General features: G+C 38.8%; 2 protein-coding genes across 7 annotated transcripts in view; one reads left to right on the forward strand and one right to left on the reverse strand.

Moving 5' to 3' along the window:
- The first annotated feature begins 669 nt into the window (after window positions 1-669).
- daw1 (dynein assembly factor with WDR repeat domains 1) lies at window positions 670-17531 on the forward strand. 2 transcript variants are annotated; one of them, XR_013210491.1, is made up of 14 exons: window positions 670-757; window positions 877-949; window positions 7665-7809; window positions 9312-9370; window positions 9457-9579; window positions 9820-9919; window positions 10810-10917; window positions 11506-11612; window positions 11703-11805; window positions 12798-12912; window positions 14535-14611; window positions 15285-15447; window positions 15537-16091; window positions 16592-17531. XR_013210491.1 is itself a non-coding variant. In XM_077248499.1 (13 exons), the coding sequence occupies exons 1-13, from the start codon at window positions 718-720 to the stop codon at window positions 15569-15571; spliced, it is 1248 nt and encodes a 415-aa protein (XP_077104614.1). In that variant the 5' UTR covers window positions 670-717; the 3' UTR covers window positions 15572-17531. The 2 variants fall into 2 exon arrangements, 1 of the variants encoding a protein (XP_077104614.1); XM_077248499.1 differs by having other exon boundaries at window positions 15537-17531.
- Window position 17532: 1 nt separating this feature from the next.
- sphkap (SPHK1 interactor, AKAP domain containing) overlaps window positions 17533-26253 on the reverse strand; it is a 179089-nt gene continuing 170368 nt past the window's right edge. For all 5 annotated transcript variants that reach the window (XM_077248495.1, XM_077248491.1, XM_077248493.1 and 2 more), the window contains 2 exons: window positions 22841-23025; window positions 17533-19013 (listed from right to left, as the gene is read on the reverse strand). In XM_077248495.1, coding sequence (XP_077104610.1) covers window positions 18858-19013; window positions 22841-23025 — 341 coding nt within the window. In that variant the 3' untranslated portion in view covers window positions 17533-18857. The remainder of the gene's footprint in view (window positions 19014-22840; window positions 23026-26253) is intronic.

The raw sequence follows: 26253 nt of genomic DNA on the forward strand, positions 1-26253 counted from the left end.
TTTGTGTTTTTGCTGTGCAGTGTAAAGTAAGCGAAGTCCAGTCCCTGAATCCCACGAAAAGATCCTGTGCAATGCTTGTAACTGTACATATTTATGATGGAGACTTTGATCTGTGCTTCTACGCCTTAATTGTTGGTGGGTGTGTGTGTGTGTGTGTGTGTGTGTGTGTGTGTTGACAAAACAAAGCGTTGATGACTTAACATAATCTTTTAACCAATATCAATTATTAATCATTGTTATCATTTAACCATAATATTCAATTAAATTCAATATGTTAATTTGTATATAGCCTACATCGTAGACAAAAACATGTTTCAAATAATAAATAATAATACAATAAACAACAGGCAGGCCATGAGACCAGGTTTCGAAGCTTGGTAAGATTCAGGAAAATTCATAGATTAGGCAATTGAGTCATCTGCAGTGTGTCAATAATTATGTAGGCTGATATTCTCAGTATATCATAATGAGTTGGAAAACGTAAAATGATAAGATTTTTTTTCAACCCGATCTCATGAATAAATGTAATTATTTTATGTGGTGTTTATATCGTATGAATTCGTACAACGTGATTTGTACGGAAACTTCGTTTATTTTTCATTCATGCTCGAATAACAGATACAGAAACGAATTATCCCCAGACCTTGAGCATGCGCAGTACGCAGTACATGTGTCTCGTCGCCATAGTAACGGTGTGTTGACACCATCAGTGGCGCGATGAGACTGAAAAGGCTACACATACGATACTACCCACCAGGTAATATACACGTTTAAAGTTTTATATTGCATACGTTTCCCGTCATACAGTTTTGTTGGACACCTGGTTAATTGAAAAGCTTTCATTTAAAAAAGAAAGCTTGTTTTGTTGCTGTGCAGGAATATTCCTGGACTATGAGAAAGGGGGGAAGCTAAGGACGAAATCCATCGATCTGTTGAACTTGACTCCAGAGTAAGTTAAGTATGATTATCAAACTAACGTTAGTTGTGATAAAACAATACAATACTATAAAATACAACTGTTTATTGTTATTTTATGTTAGCTCAGGTCTATGGAGGACCAAACCTGCAGAAATTAAAAATGAATAAATTAATAAATAAATGAATAAATAAACAAATACATATGCGAATACATGTAAAAATAAATAAATAAATGACTATTTATACTTTTATTTCCTTATTTATGTATAATTATATTTTTTCCACATTTATTTATTTTTTCATTTATTTATTTATGCATTTATTTATTTTCAATTTTATTTATTTTCACATTTATTTATGTATATATGTATTTATGTCTACATTTATTTATTTATACTTTTATTTATTTATACATTTATTTATTTATACATTTATTGCTCTAGTATGCTAATGAGGGGGGGGTGTTTTACCTAAGAAATAGCAATCGATCTCAGAGTGGCAGTACTGAAGCATTGAGGCCACAGTGACACCTTGTGGTGTGACCAAACAATACGCAAGAGGTTTGTGGACGTGACTTTACAGGTCACGCAGGAAATCATGGCCGTAAAACACCAGCAGGTCGGGATTTCTAAAATGTCTGGGCACACATGAACAGAATCCATAGATAACAGACATGGAAGCGCGTCAAAATGATCCACTATTAACCAAATTTTATGACATGCATTGTAGATCCGTACACAGAAGCTAACTGCATTTTTAATGTAGCCTATCTTCCAAAAACAATGTTGACAGCAACAAACTTTTCCATAAAGAGTTAAAATAAACGTAAATAAAGAGAAAATAAATAAATGAATTAAAATATTATAATTTAAATAATTGAAAGAACAACATTATAGTATTACAACATTACAATTATAATATTTTAATTCATTTATTTATTTTCTCTTCCTTGCCTTTCATGGTTGTAAATATGATTTGAGACTTCATTGCTGTTATTTATTGTAATTTGAGAATTGTAAAAAAATACAATTTTGTTAATAGCCTATTGTTTGTTTAATGCCTATTTTGTATGTAAATTGGTTTATTTCTCAAAAAAAACTTCCGCCACCTCGCAAACAACAAAATTAATAAATAAATGCCCCAATAAAAAATGGTGTAAAAAAGCCTATGTATGTGATAATTTTATTATATAACATAATATGATATACTAGCACACGGGAAGAGTGTTGAAAAATAGGCTACTTTTTCTTTATTTTTTGCTGTTTCTTCAGAAAAAGAAAAAAAGTTCCAAACTCCACAGAACCGCTGCGACTCTAAGCAACACGTGGTGTTTTCTTACTGAACGAATCAGTAGCCTATTTGAACGACTCGTCTGAATTAATGATTGAACTCACTCGTTAAGACGGTGGCATAGGCCTATATACAGTATACTGGCTGTTTTAGTTTCATACTTAAAAGTATAATTTCATTGATTCTATCATTAAATATTTTAATATTCAAAATATTATATTAAAAAAGTGAATCTCATAACATTTACGCAACTGTAATTGCAGTGTAAATGCATCCATGGCTCCTCTGCATTAACAGTCTGTGTAAATAATATCTAATGCCATTCAGAGTCAGCGTCAGTCCCACATCTGCAGTGTGAAGATGGATTTTGTTGAAACTGATTTTACTGGTGACTATGGAAGCTTGTTTCCGCCACTTAATAAATAAATAATAATAATAATTGCGACTTTTTATCTCACAATTGCGAGTTTACATCTCGCAATTCTGACTTTATTTCTCAGAATTGCGAGATATAAAGTCGCAATTGCGTGTTATAAAGTCAGAATTGCGAGAGAGAAAACTAAGAATTCTGACTTTTTTTCCCGCAATTCCGACTTTATATCACGCAATTCTGGCTTTATAACACATAATTGCGAGTTTATATCTCGCAATTCTGACATATTTTCTCAGAATTGTAAGATATAAACTCGCAATTGCGAGTTATAAAGTCCAATTCTATGGGGAAAAAAGACTAACTTTTTTCCTGAGAATAGTTTATATCTCACAATTCTGACTTTATAACACGCAATTGCGACTTTATATCACGCAATTCTGACTTTATATCTCGCAATTCTGACTTTATAACACGCAATTGCGACTTTATATCACGCAATTCTGACTTTATATCTCACAATTCTGACTTTATATCTCACAATTCTGACTTTATAACACGCAATTGCGACTTTAGGCTATATCACGCAATTCTGACTTATTTATTTATTTTTCATTCTGTGGCGGAAACAAGCTTTCATAGGTGACAGCCCTATAGTAGTGCCTTATTAACTGAATTGATCAGTTAAACTTAAGGACTTATAGGCTACATGATGATGCATATAGCCTATAATAAGGTTTTTAAAAAATGCTCCAGGAAATCAATTTATAGCGGAAATATCACCTCTTTATGGAAAAGTTTGTTGCTGTCAACATTGTTTTTGGAAGATAGGCTACATTAAAAATGCAGTTAGCTTCTGTGTACGGATCTACAATGCATGTCATAAAATTTGGTTAATAGTGGATAATTTGATGCGCTTCCGTGTCTGTTATCTACGGATTCTGTTCATTTGTGCCCAGATATTTTAGAAATCCCGACCTGCTGATGTTTTACGGCCTTGTCCGGAATAAAGAGTAGGCCTATGTATCGTAAACCTATATAGCTATATACAGTTAGGGCATATTAAAGGACATAAACCGTGTTATAAGATTTTGGCCATATTGCCCATCTCTAAGTCATTTATTTCCTGCGTGACCTGTAAAGTCACGTCCACAAACCTCTTGCGTATTGTTTGGGTATATAAATAAATGTATAAATATATAAATGCATAAATAAATAAATGTATAAATAAATAAATGTAGACATAAATAAATGTAGACATAAATACATATATACATAAATAAATGTGAAAATAAATAAAATTGAAAATTAATAAATGCATAAATAAATAAATGAAAAAATAAATGTGAGAACAAAATATAATTATACATAAATAGGGAAATAAAAGCATAAATAGTCATAATATTTATTTATTTTTACATTTATTCGCATATTTATTTATTCATTTATTCATTTTTAATTTCTGCAGGTTTGGTCCTCCATACAGGTCAATTAAATAATATTAATAGATAAGCCTACAAGTTTCTTGTTTTTGTTAAAATTAACATCATCTACGATTAATAAATGCTTTAGAATTACTAATGTAAGTTTCTAATGTAAAAAATTGGAACCTACCATGGTTTATTATTGTTTATGCTTATTAATGTTATCAAATATGTTGAAATACTCTAACAAACTAATATTAAGATGACCTTATTGTAAGTGTTGGCAGTATAACTGACTATGTGATTAAGAAGTGTGTTCTCTTTCGAACGGTCACTTCGTATTGCGTGGCTATACGCAGTGGGGAAACTCCTTTTCCTCGATTTACTGAAGCCTATATGTAAAACGCATTTGCATCTGCACAGCTAGCACATTGAGCGTCTGGCTCGCTCATAGGCTGTGCTGCGGCAACTGCACATCCAATGGCGCGGGCGCGGGCCCTTCAGCCTGAGCGAGCGACAAGTTCAGCAGATTACGCCTTCTCAGCCGTGTTTCTCCTGACGCCGTCTCTCCTGTGGTTATCTGGCGATATTCTTTTCAAATCTGTATTATTATCTGTACGAGCGTTGTTCCAAATGGCTCGTGTTAAGACCTGCGCCCACGTGCGGATGCAAGCTGCACGAGGCCGACGAACACGCAAGCTCTAGTTCATGCCTGGGACTCGACCATGCAGAGAATGCACTCTCTGCTGGCGGATCTGCGGGCCGCGAGAGCATGCCTATCTCCGTGCTGCGGACTCGGCTAGCCCTCTCTCGAGACGGCGACGCCGCGTCACCCGCACTTCCCTCTACGGCCCTACTTCAGCCGAGGAAGAAGAAGCGCCGCAGCCAACGGCATCCAGAGAGCATGGACGTTTGTGAACGCACGCCGGCCACGTCCCCGCGTGCTTCACTCTCTCCTGCTCAGTCATCTCCGATCCTGTTCGAGGGAGATCAGCGCCCATCCACGTGGCGGGCCTCGTCTCCTTCGGCAGACCCAGCGAGCACGACGACAGCCTGTCTATTGCCGCATCTGAGGAAGAATGGCCGGGCTCTTTCGACCCCGTCACTGCTTCCCAGCCTGCTGCCAGTGCATCAGCCACCAGGCCTAACACCCGACGCTGAAATGCTTCGGATCCTGACACAGGCCGTCGCGGACCTCGAGCTCGAGTGGGCCGCGCTCGCTGAGCCTCCTCGAAGTCGGCTGGATGGCTGGTTTCTGCCGGGTTTTCTCCCGTTCTAGCCTGGCAAGCTATCCCTGATGTGTCGGGTTGGGTCATAAAAAGTATAAAGCGAGGCTACTCACTCCAATTCGCTCGCAGACCCCCAAAGGTTCAGGTGGTTCTTGAGACTTCGGTGAGAAGCAACATGGGTCACGTGATTCGCACCGAAGTGCAGAATTTATTAGCAAAAGGGGTGATAGAATTAGTCCCCCCTTCGCTAAACCATACGGGTTACAGCCGCTATTTTCTAATTCCGAAAAAAGGCGGCGGCCTCAGACCCATAGTAGATTCGAGACATTTGAACAAGGCTCTCATGAGACGGGCTTTCAAAATGTTAACTATCAAACATATCCTCGCGCGAATTCGCCCGGTGGATTGGTTTGTCACAATGGATCTGAAAGATGCTTACTTTCACATTCAAATAAACCCTCGTCACAGGCCATTCTTGAGATTCGCCTTATGGGTCAGGCATATCAATACACCGTTCTGCCGTTCGGTCTGTCTTTGGCACCCCGTACATTCACGAAGTGTGGGGATGCAGCGCTCTCTCCTCTGAGACATCAGGGAGTGCGCGTGTTAAATTATCTCGACGACTGGCTGGTGCTGGCACAGTCGAGAGTCGAGCTACTAGCTCACAGGGATTTGATTCTCGGCCATTTAAAATGCCTGGGTTTCACAATCAATGTTTCAAAGAGCAAACTAACCCCCAGCCAGAGCGTGGTCTTTTTCTGGGGGCATAGTTTTAGACTGTAACAATGACGGCGCGGCTCACACCAGAGCACACGTTCTCGGTGCGAGCGCTTGCAGTCTCGTTCAGAACCCTGATTCCCTGGCGGGCTCAGGACTGGTATCACGAGGGTGTGACAATGGGAACAATTTCCAGGAGGAAAGTGGTTCTTACAGTGGTCCAACCTGGGTTGTATATCATGCTCTAGTGGCTGGCCAATCACTGCGAAGAAACAACCTGGTTGTAAGATTCCTGAAAGGTGCTAGGAGAATCAACACCTCCAGACCTCCTTCTGTGACGCCATGGGACCTCTACACGGTCCTGGGGGCTTTGAATGGTCCACCTTTTGAACTGCTCAAGTTGGTTGATCTTAGACCTCTCTCGCTGAAGACCGCTCTCCTGTTGGCATTAGCATCTATCAAGCGAGTGGGAGATCTGCAGGCTCTCTCTGTGAGCCCTGCATGTTTGAAGTTTGGTCCAGATGACTCCAGAGTCATCCTCAAGCCCAGGCATGGTTACGTACCGTAACCACAGGGGGTGACATTATTAGCCCTTCCCTCTTCTGCAGAGGATGGGGAGGTTATTCTTCTCTGCCCTGTCAGAGCGCTGAGAATCTATCTGGAGCGTTCTGCGTCTTTTAGACAATCAGAACAGCTTTTTGTCTGCTTTGGTGGTCGATCCAAGGGGGATCCAGTCACTAAGCAAAGACTGTCTAGATGGATAGTGGATGCTATTTCTATGGCTTATACCGCAGCGGGTCAAGTTTGCCCTATAGGTATCAAGGCCCATTCGACCAGAGGCAATGGCCTCGTCATGGGCTTGGTCATCTGGCTTTCCCATTCGTGATATTTGTGATGCGGCTTGCTGGGCCTCGCCTTCCACATTTATGAAATTCTATAATATGGAAGTGCCTTCCCTACAGGCGAAAGTGCTTTCGGTATGATTACGGCCCGAAGGTGTCCGGTCTTGTCAAATATGTTACTGTGCACAATCACATTCACATGTATATAAAACCCGCTTTTGGCCGGTTATATTTTCATATATAAAACCCACTTTTGCCGGTTATATTCACATATATAAACCCGCTTGATATATGTTCATATACTAATAATCCCGACAGTGTCTGGGTTTATTGGTGTGATATGTTGGTTAATTACTGACTCATATGTATTATTCTAGACCTGACGGTGTCTGGTCTTTTATATACATAATTATGTGGTTATGGCTTATGCAGTGGCAACCAGTTACTCAGTGCGGCGTTTTGCATGGCGTCCCCACTGCGTATAGCTACGCCTTACGAAGTGACCGTTCGAAAGGGAACAACTCGGTCACTCACGTAACCTCAGTTTCCTGAGTTAGGGAACGAGTATTGCGTAGCCGGCCGCACTGTAGTAACATGGCAAGTTGTCGCTTCAGTCGTTTAACCTGCTATAATGGCGAATTCGGGGACTATTATAGGCTGAGGCCACGCCCCCTTGGCGCCCGCGCCATTGGATGTGCAGTTGCCGCAGCACAGCCTATGAGCGAGCCAGACGCTCAATGTGCTAGCGTTTTACATATAGGCTTCAGTAAATCTAGGAAAAGGAGTTTCCCCACTGCGTATAGCTACGCAATACTCGTTCCCTAACTCAGGGAACTGAGGTTATGCGAGTAACCGAGTAGTTTTCCTCCTGTAGGTCTGATGTGAATGAGCTGCTGTCAGACATTCGAGCAGCCGAGCCTCTCATCACCTCATCCTGTGTTGAGCAGGTCAAAGTCCTGATCTGCAAACTACAAGAGAAAGTCGGCCAAAAGGATGAACGCAAGTTCTACCTTTTCAGGGTAACATTACTAATAAATACTGACCAGTCATGCTCAAACAAATTTAGGCCATGCATATTCGATCTACTTATTCTGTTAACTAGATGCATTACTGTTTGAAGATTGTTTTGCTAGATTTGACTATTTTATTTTTGTGACAAAAGGGGCAGGTTTTGAAAGGGACTATTAATAACACTCCTATTACTTTTTTGGTTACACTTTATTTTAGTGTAATTATAAATGTAAGTACTGAGTAGAATTAATTAACTACATGTGCTTACTATAGGGTTAAGGAAGGATTAGGGTTTGGTTTAGTGTTAGTTGCATGTAATCATGCCTAATTTATAGTTATTACCAAGGACACTGTAAAATAATCTGTTATCTTATTTTTAGAAACACAAATTATTAATTTTATTCTTCTGTTTAGCTTCCTGCTCGTTTTAGGAAAATTTGGTGATTCATTTTTCTTTAATTAATTGGATAGTTCTGTCATTAATTACTCACCCTCATGTCGTTCCAAACCCTTTTGTTCATCTTCAGAACACAAATGAAGATCATTTTGATGAAATCTAAATCTGAATTCAAAAAATACCTTTAAACTTCTGTTTATGTTCACGGATCATTCAATGTTTATATGTGAATAAAATCCTAAATTAAATGTGTTCATCATATAAAGTGACCGTGTCTCTTCAGAAAATTTGGACTAAACTGCTCAATTCTTTTGGATTACTTTTATGACCTCTTTATGAACTTTTTGAAGCGTCAGAAAGCTTTTGAAGGAACAGAAAGCTCTCAGATTTAATCAAAATTATCTTCATTTGTGTTTTCCGAAGATGAACGAAAGTCTTACGTTTTTGGAACGACATGAGGGTGAGTAATTAATGACAGGATTTTAATTTTTGGGTGAACTATCACTTTAATCTTTAAAATTAATCCCACATGTCAACTAATACTATTATCAATTTATGGAATATTAAGTTCTTTCATATCAGTTGGGGAATAAAACGGTTAAAGAACATAAATTAAAATTTTTTTGTGTGCAGAATGTAATGAAAGAAACGGAACAAACTCGATATTATAATTTCATTCCAGTAATTTAACCAGTTATTCAGTGTTATCCAGCTTGTTATCTGATAGCATGAAAAAATTATCAGGATGAAATTATCAGGTTATTAACAGTTTTCCACCTTGTTTATCAGATTTCATGAATTGAACATCGCACCAATTTTGCAATAGTATATTATTTGGTGTTGGGCCTTTGGTGCTTTTATTCCATACCACCTCATACCACCATGCTTATATATACATTTGAATGATTATCTGAAGACATTTGCTCTGATCAAGACCTCTTATATCGATATTAGCCACAAGATGGCAGCAGAGGAACAACTGCTGTTTTTGTAGATCAAAGGCATAGTAATTATGTTTGGAAATTAGACAGTCAAGCTTATAAATCTGAAATGAATTAATGTGGTTAAGTGTTTCCCCCCCCAAGCATTCGTCTTCTCTGTTTTGGTCTACAGGCACTTCAGGCTCACATTTTGCCCCTGACGAATGTAGCCTTCAATAAATCAGGATCGAGGTGAGTTTATCAGCTGTGCTCACATGCCTGCTCCCCCTCACTCCCTCTAATTCTGCCTCTCTCCCTCACTTTCCGTCTGTTGGCAGTTTTATAACCGGAAGCTATGACAGGACTTGTAAAATATGGGACACGGCATCCGGAGAGGAGCTACACACTTTGGAGGGTCACAGGAACGTTGTGTATGCCATCGCCTTCAACAACCCTTATGGGTAACAGCACCGCTGCGTCACATTTGATAATGGCTTACTCTTAATCTCTATTTTTTTTCTCTGTGAAGTAGAGAATAGCCCTCTCTGTCTCTTTCTGCAGGGTTAGGGCACTGCAGGGTAACTGGTGTTGTTTTTACAATGGGACCATTTGTCACTTGGAGTCATAACAGGAGCCCTTTTCATTTTTTCTCTCTTGCTCTCTGTCCCCTTTCTCACTCGCTCTCTTTGTTTCTCTCTCAGAGACAAGGTTGCCACAGGCTCTTTTGACAAGACCTGCAAATTGTGGAGTGCTGAAACGGGGAAGTGTTTCTACACGTTTAGAGGGCACACAGCAGAAATCGTACGTCTGCATTCTCACTTCCCTCTGCCTAAAACCCAACATCGCTGTTTTCCTGCATTCACACTAGTCTCAGCAGTTTGAAGAACAGTTCACCCAAAAATGATCATTCTGTCATCATTTACTCACCCTCGTGTTGTTCCAAACCTGTAAGACTTTCTTCCTTCCAGAGATATTTTAACATCAAACCTGGCACGACGTGTCTTGTGTCTATATTTATGTATGTGAACTTAAACCATTTAATTGTCTGTTTCTCGAACAAAGGCTTTGGAGGAATATAGTGTACAAGTTATATCATTTATTTTTATGATGCTTTTATGTTTTTTTTTGCTGAATTTTGGCAACCAAGCATGTCCCATTGACTTCCATTGTATTTTTTGTCCATGAAGTGCAAGTCAATGGGAACCAAAACTGTTTGGTGACCCACATTATTTAAAAAACTCTACAGAAGGAAGAAAGTGGAATGACATAAGAGTGAGTAAATGATGACAGATTTTTGTTTTTGTTTTTGGGAAAGTAGGACAGGACACCTAACAACAACTTTAGGGGGCCTAAACTGGGTTCCAAAAGACAACAGTGTAAATGGAAAGTTATGAGACTAAAGTGGACCAAAATAAGATCCAATCCACTTTCAAGGTCAAATGCAAAGAGCATGTTTATTTTATATATTTTAACTGAACAAATTCAAATGGCTGGTGAAATTGGTCGAGACCTTTCAACCCAGTAGACAACATATCCGATTATCTAGGGTGACCACCAATTTATGTATGTTGAACAAACTGTTTAACTGCTTTTTACCTGTTTTATTATGCTTTTGGAATTAATCAAACACCATTTGTTCACAATTGAAACACAATTAGTTTCTCTAATTTTCTGTGTGTGTCAACTATTAGGTGTGCCTGGCCTTTAACCCTCAGAGTACCCTGGTTGCTACGGGCAGCATGGACACCACGGCTAAATTATGGGATGTTGGAAGTGGGGAAGAGGTGTCCACATTGGCTGTACGTATTATCCTCTTGTTTTTCTGTATTGTTCATCTTACAAGTTGCCGCCTATCCTCCTTCATCATTTCCCCCTCATCTGCTCTTCTCCTAAGGGATTTTTAATAATTTCTCTTTAATTCGCAGTGATCTCCAGCGATCAGTGAAACTCACCCATGCGTATGTTTATTAATTAATTTGTCATCAAATCTTACATTACGGGGATTTATGGGATTCTTCAAGCATTCCACATTGTTTAGTTGCACAGCCGCGTAACGTGCACACGGAGTGCAAACAGATGCGTCACGCGACGTGGTCTGAACCAAAGCTGTGTAGAAACGTGAGGATGGAGGGATGAGACGGAGCATTTGGAGGTCTTTTCCTCTCCGCAGCACATGGCAGAGCAGTGTGTGTGCGTGCATGTGTGCTGCGTAATTACCCCTCTTAACTCTCCAATTATTTCTCTATGAATCTAAATTATGAATAGCTCCGTGAGTTCTTACCGATGAATTGTGGAAATTAATATGATATTTCTTTGCTGAAGTGAAAAAGGGTGCCTTTCTATTCCTCTCTCCACTCACAGCATTTCTCTATTCAACACTTTCTCAGGGTCACTTCGCCGAGATCATCTCTCTCTCCTTCAACACAACGGGCGATCGGTTGGTCACAGGGTCGTTTGACCACACTGCCATTCTGTGGGACGTTCCGTCTGGCAGGTCAGTGTGTACACTACAGTTAATGTTTAATGCTTTAACTTCTTTTCAAACAGCATAATGCCATTTTTCTTTTTTCTATCTCTCTCTTAGGAAAGTTCATGTTCTCACAGGTCACCGTGGAGAGATCAGTTGTGTTCAGTTCAACTGGGACTGTTCCCTCATCGCCACGGCCTCTCTGGATAAAACATGCAAGGTTTCTGTTTCTCTTCACTCTAAGTCTCGTAAAAGAGCCTCTTAAATTAAGTTTTAATTTTTAATTCTTTAACCATATTTAGTTTTTCCCTTTCCAATGTTTGACGGTTGCCTCAAAAGGACCTTGATACCAAGATGCTGAATCAAATGAATTTGGTTGTTATTAGCTGTTTTGTATATATTTATGTAGCAAGATTTCTGACATTGAAAACACAACAGTTCTGGAACAAGACGTGGGCCTTTTTGAGTTCTGAAACAATGTTTACACGACCACAACTTTTATTTCAAAAGATAAAAGAAAATTCTATCTTTCATGATGTGACCCCTTTTTCTTGCATGTTGCATTCACTTTCATCTGTCTGTGTAACTCTCTCCCTATGATTGTCTGTCCTAGAAGTGTGAGGGCTCTTAATTATTCAGCACAGTCTGATTTTTATTAAAAACAGTGAGACAAAGTCCTCCTCATTTATACACAGGGAACCTATTATGCCCCTTTTCAAAGTCTTGTTTTTGGGCTCTACTAGAATAGGTTTTCATGCTTGAATCTTCAAAAAACACATTATTTTCACATATTTTAACGCTCTGTTTAGTTCCTGTCTCTGTGAAGCCCCTCCTGAAAAGCCCAGTGTGCTCTGATTGGTCGGCTGGACCAGTGTGTTGTGATTGGTCAACTGCTTTGAGTTTGTTTCGGAAAAATCATACTCCTTACCATAACTGCGAGTTTTAACACACTTCTATCTAACTCAACCAGGCCTGTATGTCAATGTCGGTGTTAAATTAAGAGAATGTGCTAATTCCATTGACGGAAACTATGGGTGGTACACACACTGCACCCCTCACAGTACTCGCACTTGATGAGTGAGCAGGGCAAAGCGATGCCCACTTTCTTCTGGAATTCACCCAAACGAACGTAGTGTGTTTGTGAGGCTATTTTGGTCATCATGTGGTTTTAGTGTGTAATATAACAGGTTCTGTGTGTGTTTGTGTGTGTAGGTGTGGGACACAGACACGGGTCAGTGTTTGGCTACTCTCTTAGGTCATAATGATGAGGTGTTGGATGTGTGTTTTAACTACACTGGTCAATTGATCGCTACGGCCTCTGCTGATGGTGAGACATCTCCATCTCCACACATCACAACCTGATACAATCTCACAAAACCCGCCTAGAATATGTGAAAAATATATCCACCTTATTCCTGACGAGCTTACTGCGTTTTGAATTATGGGTGGCACTTCCGGTTTGGGGAACTCCCATTCAAAAAGACTGAAATGCATCGTTTCAAATCATAAGATTGCCCTACAAATAAAGCTGATCCGTCAGTTTGACTTAATGAGCTATCAGTTTTCTTTCATGTTTTATCTAAGAATAACATGAGAATAACGTAACACTTGGTATTTTAACGTGACAGGTTTTAACAAAAATATCTATAGTTCAGAGCTCTGCATTCTTTTCCTCATGATTATTTTCTTTTTTACTTTTGAATTTCGCTGTAATAGTATGATAAAGGTCAACATATACTGCACATTTGTGGTCTGTTCTCCCGATTTAATTTACGATGTATACCATTAATAATTCACTGGAATATTCCCCAAATCCTCACGTCTCTTTCCAGGTTTGGTTTCACAGGTAAATACAATTTATTATCTGTCAAAATGACTGAAATCACTTTAAAATAGTATCACGCAATGCTGAAGTAAAACATTTTTTTTTTTATTAAGGCAACGTATGTTACATAATATACAGATTACCACCGATTTTGCTTTGGAAAGATACTTTTTCATAGATTATTCATGGTCTGTTGAAAGTACCTTGTTTACGCTTTTACACTTTTAAATATCCTTTAATGTTCAATGGTTGAAGGGTTAGTAGAATAATGTAATGTCATCGTACACGGTTTAAAAATATATTATTGCGTCCAGAGCTAGTCTTTCACTGATTGTTTACAGCTTAACGGAAGTTACACCCATAATTCGCGCAAAGCGTCATGGGGCGCAGGAATACTGTGGATATATGTTACTCTAAAATGAAAAGTAATTAAGTATTGAGAACATACTTTTTCTGGTAGTGTGTGTACAAAACATCTTAATGGGCCCTTAACAAGTCTTTATTTTCTTTAGACAAAATATATGGGGATTGTGGGGTAAGATGTGTCAGCGAGTAAATTGTGGCCCATCATTTGTGATGTGACCATAATTATAAAAAAGGCTCATAGTATATACAGGTTAATACAAATTAATGCAGAAATACTATTACCAATACTGTTAATATTATATATTATGAATAATTTTTATAGTTTATTATTATATATTCAATGGCTTATTTTTCTGGCTGTTTATGAGAAAGTAGTTAAAATAGTAAAAAGTAGTTTTTTTTACCATTTCTGTTTTTAGGTTAATTTACAATGTAAATCATTCATGTATTACTATATAATTCAACTTACCACTTACACGACACAGTTTACCCCTAAGTTGGGGTAAGTTGTGTCACTGGGCTGCTTTGTTTGAGAAGTTTCCATGGTTGTGTTATAAACGCTTTGTTCTCATTTCAGGTGACAGCAGAAATACTGATATTTAATTAGGAGTATTATTTATTTTACACTTCTCTTCACCTAGAGGACACCCTATTGTGTGTACATTCGAGCGTAACGGATTATTAAAGATAATCCGATTTTGTGAGCTGGGTATCTGTTCGTGACATTCACCCATAACTTCTGTGGTGTTTGCGTGCAGGTACATCAAGAGTGTTCAGCGCTGAAACATTCCAGAGTTTATGTCAATTAGAGGGTCATAATGGAGAGATATCAAAGGTAAGAAATCACATTATCTCCATCCTCACCCTGTCACTCGAGCTTCGGACTCAATAATCCTCTCTGCTTTTCACATATCTCTTCACTCAGTCTCTTTCTTCATCTGCTAAGGCACTCATTTCCTTCCATTCCTGTTATTTCCTGTCTAGGTCTCTTCCTGTTTATATCCACCCGTTCTGCCCTCTTGCCTTCATCCCAGCATCCTGCCTGTCGTTCGTCATCTTCTCAGCATATTCATACGACCGCTTTCTTTCTTATTGCTTTCTCTTGATCTGTCTGCTCTTCTTTTCTTTGGCCTATCCCTAAACGATCTTGCCGTAATATCCGTGCTGCTTTCTTTTCCATCCCCCTCCCGACCGTCATCATCATCACCAGAATATTTCCATTTCCTGTGTAAAGGTGATAACTCAAGTATGCACATACACACTTGGTTCTTCAGCGCTATAATAAAACGCCTGTCATTTCAACAGAGGTCAAATTAAGTTCAGCTGTCTCTCTTTCCGACTGACACTTTTTCTACCTTCTCATTTTTTTCTCCTGCACGTTGAAATAGGATGTTCTTACAACAAAAAGTAATTGTTTCATGATGGAATATGATAAAGAGCCGTCCTGATGCATTATTATAACAAAAGGTGGAAATATAATTTGCTTCTTATTATCTCCCTCTCCGTAGGTGTGTTTTAATCCGCAGGGGAGCCGTGTTTTGACGGCAAGCGTGGATAAGACGGCTCGCGTGTGGTGCGTGAACACAGGAGTGTGTTTGCAGGTGCTGGAGGGACATTCTGATGAGATCTTCTCCTGCGCTTTCAACTATGAGGGAGACACCATCATTACAGGCAATTACACACACCTGCGTAACACTCATACATGCACAAAAGTAATCATACGTCAGTAATTTCAAGCTTTGTTGTCAATCTTTCCACAGGCAGTAAAGACAACACCTGCAGGATCTGGCACTGAGACAGCGGCTGAACGCTGATGTTACAGTATTCTTTCCTACACCTCTTTAGATTAAGATATTGTGTGTTGTCTTGTCACACTACTATAGTATTTCTATTCACAGAAAACATGTAGTATGTGTTGAGGATATTTTTGCTGTTATTGCTCTCTTAAAGAATATTCTGGGTTAAATACAAGTTAAACTCGTTTGTGGTATGATACTAAGGAGCCCCTAAAGGGAAAAAAAAATTTGGATGGGAGAAAAAAAATACCATTTAAATCGTTTGTGTTCCCTCGCAAAACCTGTTGTGAGCTTGGACAATTTAAACTTCCTGTTTAATGTCCCGCTCAATAGTGTTTGAACTTGGACTCAAATATAAAGAAATGTGGTCAGTGCTTAACTCAAGGAGTTCAGTGAAGTTGGCAATATATTCACAGATTCGAACTTCACCTATTTCCAATCATAGTAACGCAGACAACGATCTACAACCCAATTTTCCTCAAAACAAGCTTTATAATATAAATTGGTCTCTATGAGCAGGCGGCTGAGAGACAGTCCGAAGGGACAGTCTGCAAAGTGCAAAACCCACATTTTATATTAGGAAAAATATTCAATAACACACAGTACTGTCACCAAATTCAGTTCACACATCACTGCTTTCCTGCTGGTTATACTACAACATAAAAATGCATAATTTCGATTTTTATTATGAAACCAAACTAATAACTTTACACTATTATACATAAAAATATTCAATAACTTGACATAACTTGTAATGCCATCAAATTCAGTAAGCAATTATCATGCAAAAGCTATGGTTGTAACAAGTATCTTAACCCATGGGTATCAACACCATTTGTGTAAAGAATAGACCTACTTTTTTTGTATGTGCTATTACTTGCCAAACTAAGTGTTGGAAGTATGACCAGTAGGAGACCATTGATGTGTAAACTGAATTCGGTGAGGTGACACTAGAGTGTGTAACATTGAAGTTAATTACTATTTTTTTAGTAACGCTTTTCAGGTTTTGCACTTTGCAGACGGTCCCTTCGGACTTGTCTTGTAGAGAATCACTTATATATTATAAAGCTGGCTTGTAGCTCCTTGTCTACGTTACTAGTATTATTGGAAATAGGAGTCATTTGTGTTTTAACAAAGTTTAGCTCATGAGTTATTGATCCGGGAAGTTTGAATCTGTGAATATATTGCCAACTTCACTGAACTCTGTTAAGCACTGACCACATTTCTTTATATTTGAGTCCAAGTTCAAACACTATGAAACGCTCCATTGTTAACGTATGGAGCTGTCTGAAACACTACCAGCGGGAGATTAAACAGGAAGTGTTTGTCCGAGCTCACAACAGGTTTTGCGAGAGAACGCAAGTTCAAAAATATGTAAAAAATATTTTTTTCTCCTATCACAATTTTTTTCCCACCACATTATCCCTTTAGGGGCTCCGTATGGTATGGAACCCCATGCTTGAATATATTGTGGCCACAATTGATTCCCTAGTTTTATTAATTAGTTTCCCCGTTATATTTAAATCGGGACCACAAATTAAGAATTTGTTCCCTCGTTTTACTATATCATGGCCACTTTGTAGTAATGCGTTTTCTTGTTGTATAGTTAAATCAAATACTTAATTCGTGCGAGCTAATTCTTATTCATGGCCATGATATATAGGCCTATATGTTTGTCTGCATGCTGTCATTCTTTTTTAACTCTATTTATTTTTAACATAAAAAAAATGCTCACAGAAATGCTCTATGAAGGATCTTTTGCTCTTTAGACTTTCAGTGTAAGTGCATACTTGTCAGTTATTACATTTTAAGACTTACTATATTAAATTGAAATTATTTTCTGGTGTATTTAACCTGGAATATCTTCTCTTTAGCATGCAAGTCTATTTTTGAGTTTGTGTATATATGGACTGTATTCACAAGTGTGGCTCTTCTCAAATAAAGACTGTTGACGTCAAACTCACCCTACACAAATTTTATTTTGAAAAGATAAATACATTCAGGTATACCGTGACAGACTGGATACAGTTGTGTGCCTTCAACGCTGATATTAAAACACATTACTATTATGTTACTATGTGGAGAAAACCATAATGCCACCAGATTTCACATGTACACGTCAACTTTTACGTGACAAAACTGTACTTACACTTTAAATATACTCTTTTATGTTTATACATTCATATTCAAATGTTTACAGTAGTCTGCGGAGACTTTTGGTGCTGTAATCCTGTCTGTCTGCCTGTATTTGCAATCGTAAAACCGAAAACTTAAATTTCCATTTGCAGCCCGAAGGTACAATAGCTCACAATCTAGACTATTTACATCTAGCCAAAATAAAATCTCTTAAATAAACAGTAGTCACACAAAACTAAACATAGAATTCACTCTCAGAGGTACAATAAAAAGACTAAACGTGTTCGACAATGAAAACTTAAAACAACAAAGTATGTTTGGAATGGGATCTCACTATATTTCACTTTAAATACAAACATTTAAATATTTTTAAATCCCTTTGCCAGAGCTCGCATGTCTATTTTTCTTGATAAAAAGTCACGTTGTGCATTTGAAACGGGTTTGTCGTACTGTAAAAATCTGCAAGCTACAAAACGTCAAGGCTGATTGGTTGGTTTAAACTGTGTTCCTCTAACCAGCGCTGGGCGGTAACTGGTGGATCTAACTTTGCGTGCGCGTAAAGACAGGAACATGCTTAATTTAAAGGGAAAAATCCTCAAATCACAATCTATGTGATGTGCGAATGAGCATCTCTAGCACATATTTATGGACAAGGCATTTTCTTACTACAGTATATCCCAGAATTCCTGTTATCTAGCAAGGACATATACAAATGTGACAGTGATGGAGGTATCAGAATAAAAGTTTGTGTCGGCTGTAAGATGTGAATCTTAATGCGGATATCAAATGTGGGATGTGCTGGTGATTAGAGATGGCAAGTTCAGTACTTAGGAAGCCTCATGCTAAGAATTGTGGGATTGAGAGGCATGAATGTGTGTGGGCATCTTGTAAACCTTGCTAACTTGTGATAAACAGAGAGTTTCACAGCTGAGCTCGAGAAAAATGTTCTGATGTAAGGTCATGATGGTGTTTTTGGAGTGGTCTGTTGAATCTAAGAGGCATATTTTTTTAGTTGAAAGAATTTGGTGGTGGTGAGGAGAGTGTGTTGGCGGCTCAAATGGGATGTTTGTTGGTGTTTTCACTCTGGCTTCAGACTATAAACGTGTGCTAGCACTGGACGGATATGTGGCGTCTCCAGCTTCTGGTGCTCTAGCGCTTGGTCTTCAATATCCAGTCAAACAGGCTGGGCACTGGCTGTCCTCTCTGCTCAAGGTCCTGGTGGAGCTGACAGAACTGAGCCACAGCGCTGAACAAGTCACCAACACGCCAAGCCTTCTGACCTGCCAACTGCACCACTCTGTGGAACTGAGAAACAAACACACGCTGTTCAGTTCTCCATGCAGACGAACTGCTGAGACATCTTCTTATCAAGTTAGGGGCTATTCACATAGAACACATTACTTTTCCATTGTTTTTCGCTGTAAACAGGCTTGTGTTGACTGTCGCGCTTGTGACTTGTGTCTCGTGCACAAACCAGCATTCAAAAAACATGGCACTCAAGTTAAAAAAAAGTTAAACTTTTAAAAAACACGTGTCTACACCTTGCATTCTTTCTCCCGTCTGGCGTTTTAACAGCAAGAAACGTGTTCTGTGTGAACTGGCCCTCTTTTGTAATCAACTTTTTATTCAGTTTTAAAGTATAAATATCAGTTTTGTTATTCAACATACATGTGACAATAACATACATTACATAATTGCCAAAGCCTAGCAGAACAAATGAGAAAAAAAAGAGAAAAAGGTTGGGAATCTTATGTAGCTTCTAAAGGGAAGTGATAAATTATATATTTAAAGAAAAAAAGAAAATCCAATCTTGTCCTGTTCAAAAGTTTACAAAGTATTTACATTAGCGTTTTCAGGACATTACTAAATAAAAAATAACATGCAATTTTTAGAATCCCTCTTAAAATTATTATCTTACTGCACACTCTGCAAGGGATACACACTGATGAGCCAAAACATTATGACCAGTCACAAATGAAGTGAATATCGTTGATCATCTCCAAACAAGGTCACATAATAATGTCTGGGTTGATTAGAGGGTAAGCAAACAATCAGTTCTCATAATCAAAGTGTTGAATGCCGGAGAAATGGGCAGGAATCAAGATCTGAGCGACTATGACAAGGGCCAAATTGTTATAGCAAGGCGACTGGGTCAGAGTATCTCTGAAATGGCAAGGCTTGTGTGTTGCTCCCATAGACTTGATGGACGAAAAAAGATGAAAAAAATTACAAAAAGATGGACGACACACCTTCACTCTCTTCCATTGTAGAAAAGTGAAGCGCCAATGTGCCAATATGGCGATGACATCTTGGAGCCGTGTCTGTGCAGTAGTGAGTGTGAAGTGGAGCCGCGGTATCACGATCTTGCCCACACTCCTGTAGAATCGGTTTGTACCGTTTACTGCAGAGCAACTCTTATTAAAATAAACAGCTATGAAAATGTAGAAATTAAAATTAAAGCTCCCGAAGATCCCGAAAAAAGCCTCAGTGACTACATCACTCAGAGAAGGTGTCAATCACAGCAGCTGTCAATCATGACGTCACAACCCCGTTTTTATAGCATCAAATAACTAAAACCAAACTTATTTAAAAAACTTATTTATGGCTTTTGGCAGGACTTGTGGAGCACACTTGGTTGCTCCTGGTCAGCAGTGGTTAGAGAAGGGACAAACCACAAACTGGTGACAGGGTGTTCGGCTCCCAAAGCTCATCGATGACCAACAGAAGCTTTACTGTGGCACAAGTAACACAAATTTTAATGATGTTTATCTGAGGAATGTGTCACAACACCCACAGCGCATAGGACTCTGCTGCAAATCTGCAAACCAATCAGATTATGATGACCCGTCCACTGTTGAAAGCATCTAGAATGAGCATGTGATCGTCAGAACTGGACCTTGAAGCAGTGGAAGAAGGTCACCTGGTCCGATCAGTCTCATTTTCTTTTGCATAAAGTGGACGACCGTGTGCGTCATTGACCCGGAGAAGTGATGCACCAGGATCACTGTGGGACGACAATCGGGTAAAGGTGTGTGATGCTCTGGGCAATATTCTGCTGGGAAACCCTGAATCCGGCCATTTTGGACGTAAATTTGACACGTGCCACTTACCTAAACATTGTTAAAGACCGGGTCCACCCCTTCATGACAATGGAGTTCCCTGACTGCCTGACCTCTTTCAGCAGGACATACACCCTGCCGCACTGCACAGATTGTTCAGGAATAGTTTGAGGAATATAATGAAGAGTTTAAGCCCTGGCCTCCAAATTCCCCAGTTCTCAATCCATTCCTGTGGGATATGCTGGACCAACAAGTTCGATACACGGCGGCTTCACCTCGAATCCTACAGGACTTGAAGGATCTGGAGCTAATGTCTTGACACCAGATACACAGGACACCTTCAGAGGTCTTGTAGAGCCCATGCCTCGGCGGGTCGATGCTGTTTTAGCAGCACATGAGGACCAACAGCATATTAGGCATGCAGGTGGTCATAATGTGTTGGCTCATTGGTGCATAAATGCACGAACAAAACTATATACACACTGCCCGGTCAAAAAAAAATTGCTGTTTGTATTTAAATAGGCAAATGCTTAAGAGCTAGCATGTTATATGTTTGAAAATAGTTTTAACCCTTACTGATGGACTGTGTAGCTTTTCATTTCTTAAACAACCATCCAGGAACATGGACATATTCCAGGATGACAACGTCAGGATTCATCAGGCTCAAATTGTGAAAGAATAGTTGGGAGAATGAAGAATCATTTTCACACATGAATTGGCTCCTCTCAGTCCAGATCTTAAATTCATCGAGGGTCTTTGAATTTGGGATGTGCTGGAGGACACTTACTGAGTGCTGGACTCTTGCATCGTGAATACAAGATCTTGACCAAAAATTGATGCACCTCTTGATGGAAATAAATGTTGTGATTCATCAGTTTTTGGTCAGGATCTTTGTTATCCTGGAATACAGCCAAGAAATGAAAAGATACACACTCCATCATTTAGCGTTACAAGAACTGTTGCCAAGCATATAACATGCTAGAAACATAACAATCACTGCAATAATGATCCAGTCATAGACTCTTAAGTATTTGCCTATTTAAATCCAAACAGCAAAAACAATTTGTTTCAAAAGTGCATTACACTTCTTGTATATATGGGCTAGTATGACTGGTAAAAAAATGCACCAACTCCACTGGCTTCTACCCTTTACATTTGAGGTATAATTATGTAATTTGTGTTGTCGAACAAAATGTGAAAGTCTCCTCAGGTGATGTTAACCACAGACCTTATTTTACTCAAATCGAAAACTGCTATTCTAAAAACCCATTCGAAATTCCAGAGGGAATCCATGTGAATCCTCTTCAGATTTGAGGAGTACAGTCTGAACAGCTCTACACCCCTGGAGCTTTGCTGAAGGCACAATTACGATGGTTTGTGGCTCGTTCCTTCGCACTACACACACTTCATCCTGTATTCTCCAAAAATAGTATGTGAAACAGTATGTAATGTGCAATGTTAAAAAGCTTTGCAGTAGTAGTAGTAGTATTTGAGTTCATTGCTATCAGCACCGTTAAAATGCTTTGAAATTGTAATATGCAACATCATAGTCACATGAACTGATTGCATTCAAGTTGTTACAGAGAATAATAACTCCTGAGTGATCGTCAGCAATACTAGCTGGCAGGAGAAAGTGTTTTATTTATTTATTTTTATGTCTATACTGTGGTAAATGTTTATTATCTATATATTGTTTTCATGTTTATAACATTGAATGTTGAATTATTGCCAGGAACAGTAGAGAAACACACTCTCCCATATCTGGGTTGAATAACAATAAAGTGAACTTGAACCCAGTTAAAATCTGCAGGTTTTTTAAAATAATTTTCTGTCCTGATTCTGCGGGATGGATTTAAACATTGTAAAATGTAAGCAACAAATGTTTACAAATTTCAAAGTATTAACTCTTATTGCTAGCTGGAACTATAACCAAATGATCTAAACATGGTTCGACTGCAGTATTTTATGAATGACTGGCGCTCCAACTCTGTGTTGTTCTGCAAGCGTAAATTTCATCCAGACCTGGTTAGTTACTATAACAAACCATTGCGCACGACCTCCGTTTGCCCTCACCTTAGCGAGGTTGTGCTCCTGAGTCTTTCTGAAGTAAAGTGCCGGCACGCCGAGCTCAGACGCAGCGATCCACTGAAGCGCTGTTCTCAGTTCTCCATCCACACACTCGGGTTCCAGGTCAAAGTTCAGCACCAGAAGCTCCCTCTGACAGCTGCTGCCGGCTGTGGACAAACCCGATGTCACTTCTGCCAGACAAAAATTAGACCAGTTACTTTGCACGTGAGATTTCCGTAGATCTAATATGTTGCAAGCAGAATCTAAAGGAAAGGATAGAAAAAGCACTTGAAGGTGTAGAACTGAGTAGCTCTAACAATTGCCATTTTCAGCAAGATCTCTTTTCTGATGACATGTTTACAGGCACGAGGGCGGGGCAACCTGTCACTCAATGAGATCTGCCAATAGCAAACCAAAACCATCCAATGATACAATCAATTCCCCATGGACATAATCAAGCCCCGCCCAATACTTTTTCTTGTTCCAGAAGCCGTTTCACTTGAAAAGACATTGTAATAGGGGAGAAAAGACTATCGCAAGTTGCATTTATTATTATTATTATTATTATTTTGTATATATTGGCTAATATGAGTTCTTAAAAACAGTACCAACTCTACTGGCATAAAAAGCTTCAAAATTCATGTTTGGGTATGACTGTGTGTAATTTATGTTTTAAGTATACAATACCTCCCCCCCCCCCCCGTTTTATTATCTGTTATTAGCCTATTTGTTCTTTTGTTAGACATGCTTTGATAATCGTTAATTTCGTTCATGATATGATGCATTATGCACTGCTGCAGTTGACATATAAACGCTTTCCCCTGCTACATGTTTATTTTTAGCAGCAAGATTCCACGTTAAAACTGTATTACATATTTTATTAGTAATTCATCTTATTTGTTTAAAAAAAATTCATGCAACACCAAACAAAGACATCTAAACGACCCATAAAGGAAAGAATGCTCAAGTATACCTGGTTCTTTTGGTCATTATGTTGCCCATTATAGTTCAGTACATGCGTCAGAAACGTCTCCTCGCAGCAGATCTTCGTTTGTGTGCCGAGGTCGAAACCCTTACTTTAATTGTTCCACAGGAATGTGGATAAGTGTGAATGATAAAGAGCTCATGGGAAATAAAGAGAGAGAGGGGGCTTAAATATTCTGATAAACCCTACGGTTCTACAGGAAAGATGAGCTAATCTCTTCTCCCAACCACTTTTTTAAAGTTATATTCAAATGTATTTTTTTTTTTTAGTTTTTAGCTTATTTCTTAAAAAGCAATTCAAGCTGTTCTTTCTTTGCCTCAGTAATATTAATTTCAGCATGACATCTCTATCCTCCTCCTCATTGCTCCAGAAACGTAAAGATCTGTTCCAAAATGAATTCTTCCTCTATCACACGTCTTCCCGTTTTAACACCCTCTCCTCATCCCTCCATCTCTCTCCCAGCAGGATGATGCTTTGCCTGTCAGCTCTTGTGTCTGTGTGCCTGAACGTCTCTTTTGTTCTCCTGCATGTGAATGAGTCATTTGTGAGGCGTGAGTTTGTGCTGGCAATACAAAAGTCTCTAGCTTTCGCTCTCTCACTCACTCATTCAAGAACGTCTGTCCATCTGCCAAAGACTAGAAGCTCCCTGAGCGCTGAGGAGCAGAGGCCAAGCAATATTCCTGAAGTAAAACTGACTGTATGCTAATTCAGGACATGTAGAGTAGATGTTACTCAGATAAAAGAAGTCAAAGATTAAAGGCCAATGAAAAGAACAGCACAGAGAAAAATGCTGAAGGTCATGAGTAGAATCATAGTACCACAATAGTTTGCTATTGCCAAATCCTAAGCATTTAAATATATAGGAACAATACATAAATAAATAAAGGAATAAGAAATACATTTCATTCTTAATAAAATGTAATCCTAAATTATTTTTGCTATTTAATTTATTATTACTTTAAATACTATTTTTAAATATATATCTTATATTTATTAATTCCCACAATGTATTTATTTCCAGATTTCTGCATTTATTTATTTTCACTTTTCTAAATTATGGAGGCAGTCCTCGCGCAGCTCCAGCGCATCATTGCTTGATACGAGCTCAGTTAGAAGCGTCAGGTCTAACTAAACGATAGAGATTGATAGAGTTTGACACGAGATGTGACAGATCAACTGAAGAGTTGTAAGTTATTTTCACTTTTTCGCATTATGTCGAGTTATTTTGAAGCGAGTCGCGAGCACGGTTTGTCGACTAATGCCTGTGTATATTTTGTAATCACAGAGAAAAAAAATCGCTGCATCTGAAATCACATACTTTCCTACTAGGCGAAGAACAGTATGTGACAAAAGAAGCATAAAAATGTACCTGGATGAACTACTTCTTCCGGTGAGATTCTGAGGTGTGCATATGATGGACACTTTACTATCCCATGAGGCCACGGGAGAGGATTTGTGAATGGCAGTGAAGCGACGCAACGGACGCTGGTAGGTCCCATGATACTGACAACATGTCGAATGTAGTATGTCCAGATTACATTCATTCTACACATTTATACTATATAGAACATACTTTTTAGTGGTTGTGAAGAAATCACAAGTACTTATTCAAAATAATTACCTACTCAAGAGAATATGTGATTTCAGGCGCAGCCCCAGACTCTGCAGTAACTGATATGATCTGGTTGCGTTTCCCAACCAATCAATGGCTTCAATGAAGAATGGAACAATCCAGGGCTGCGTTTCCCAAAAGCCTAAGTAGATTGTACAGACCTTTAGTGCGTTTGGTTTATGATGCTTTTGGAAGCCAAGATTTTCTCTGTGATTACTATATAAATGCAGGCATCAGACTAGAAACCTACTGTCCACTGGGTGTCATCAATAGAATCTGACAACGATTAGACAATCGAACCAAGCCATATCGTAATGCCGGTTTTATTTTGATTAATCATGCAGCCCTATTGCAATGTTTGTTTGTTTCAGCGGTCCAACATGTTAAAGGGGAACTCAGCAACTCTAGCCATTTCTTCGCTGATTTTCACTTTTGTTGTCGCATGTTTTCTCATCGAGCTCCCCCTACAGCTGTGATGCGTATATTTCACAACACTGTCGTAAAAAAACACTCACTTGCGGCCAGTGTTGGGGAAAGTTACTTTTAAAAGTAATGCATTACAATATTGCGTTACTCCCCAAAAAAGTAACTAAGTACGTTACTTAGTTACTTTTTATGGAAAGTAATGCGTTACATTACTTTTGCGTTACTTTTTCTCACCTGCATGGGCTTGTTTGTTTGTTTTTTAATAACAGCTAAAACAATCTATTTTTGCTAATTGTTAAGGCCCTTTCACATCAAAAGTTATATGAATAAGCCTCAGGCTGAAGGAAATGCATATTTACTACTGTACAGTAGAGGGCGCCGCTCAAACAAACCTTT

The sequence above is a fragment of the Siphateles boraxobius genome, unplaced genomic scaffold (assembly GCF_051911475.1).
Source record: "Siphateles boraxobius isolate OS27281-9 unplaced genomic scaffold, OSU_SipBor_1 30, whole genome shotgun sequence".
In the NCBI taxonomy this organism is placed as follows: Eukaryota; Metazoa; Chordata; class Actinopteri; order Cypriniformes; family Leuciscidae; genus Siphateles; species Siphateles boraxobius.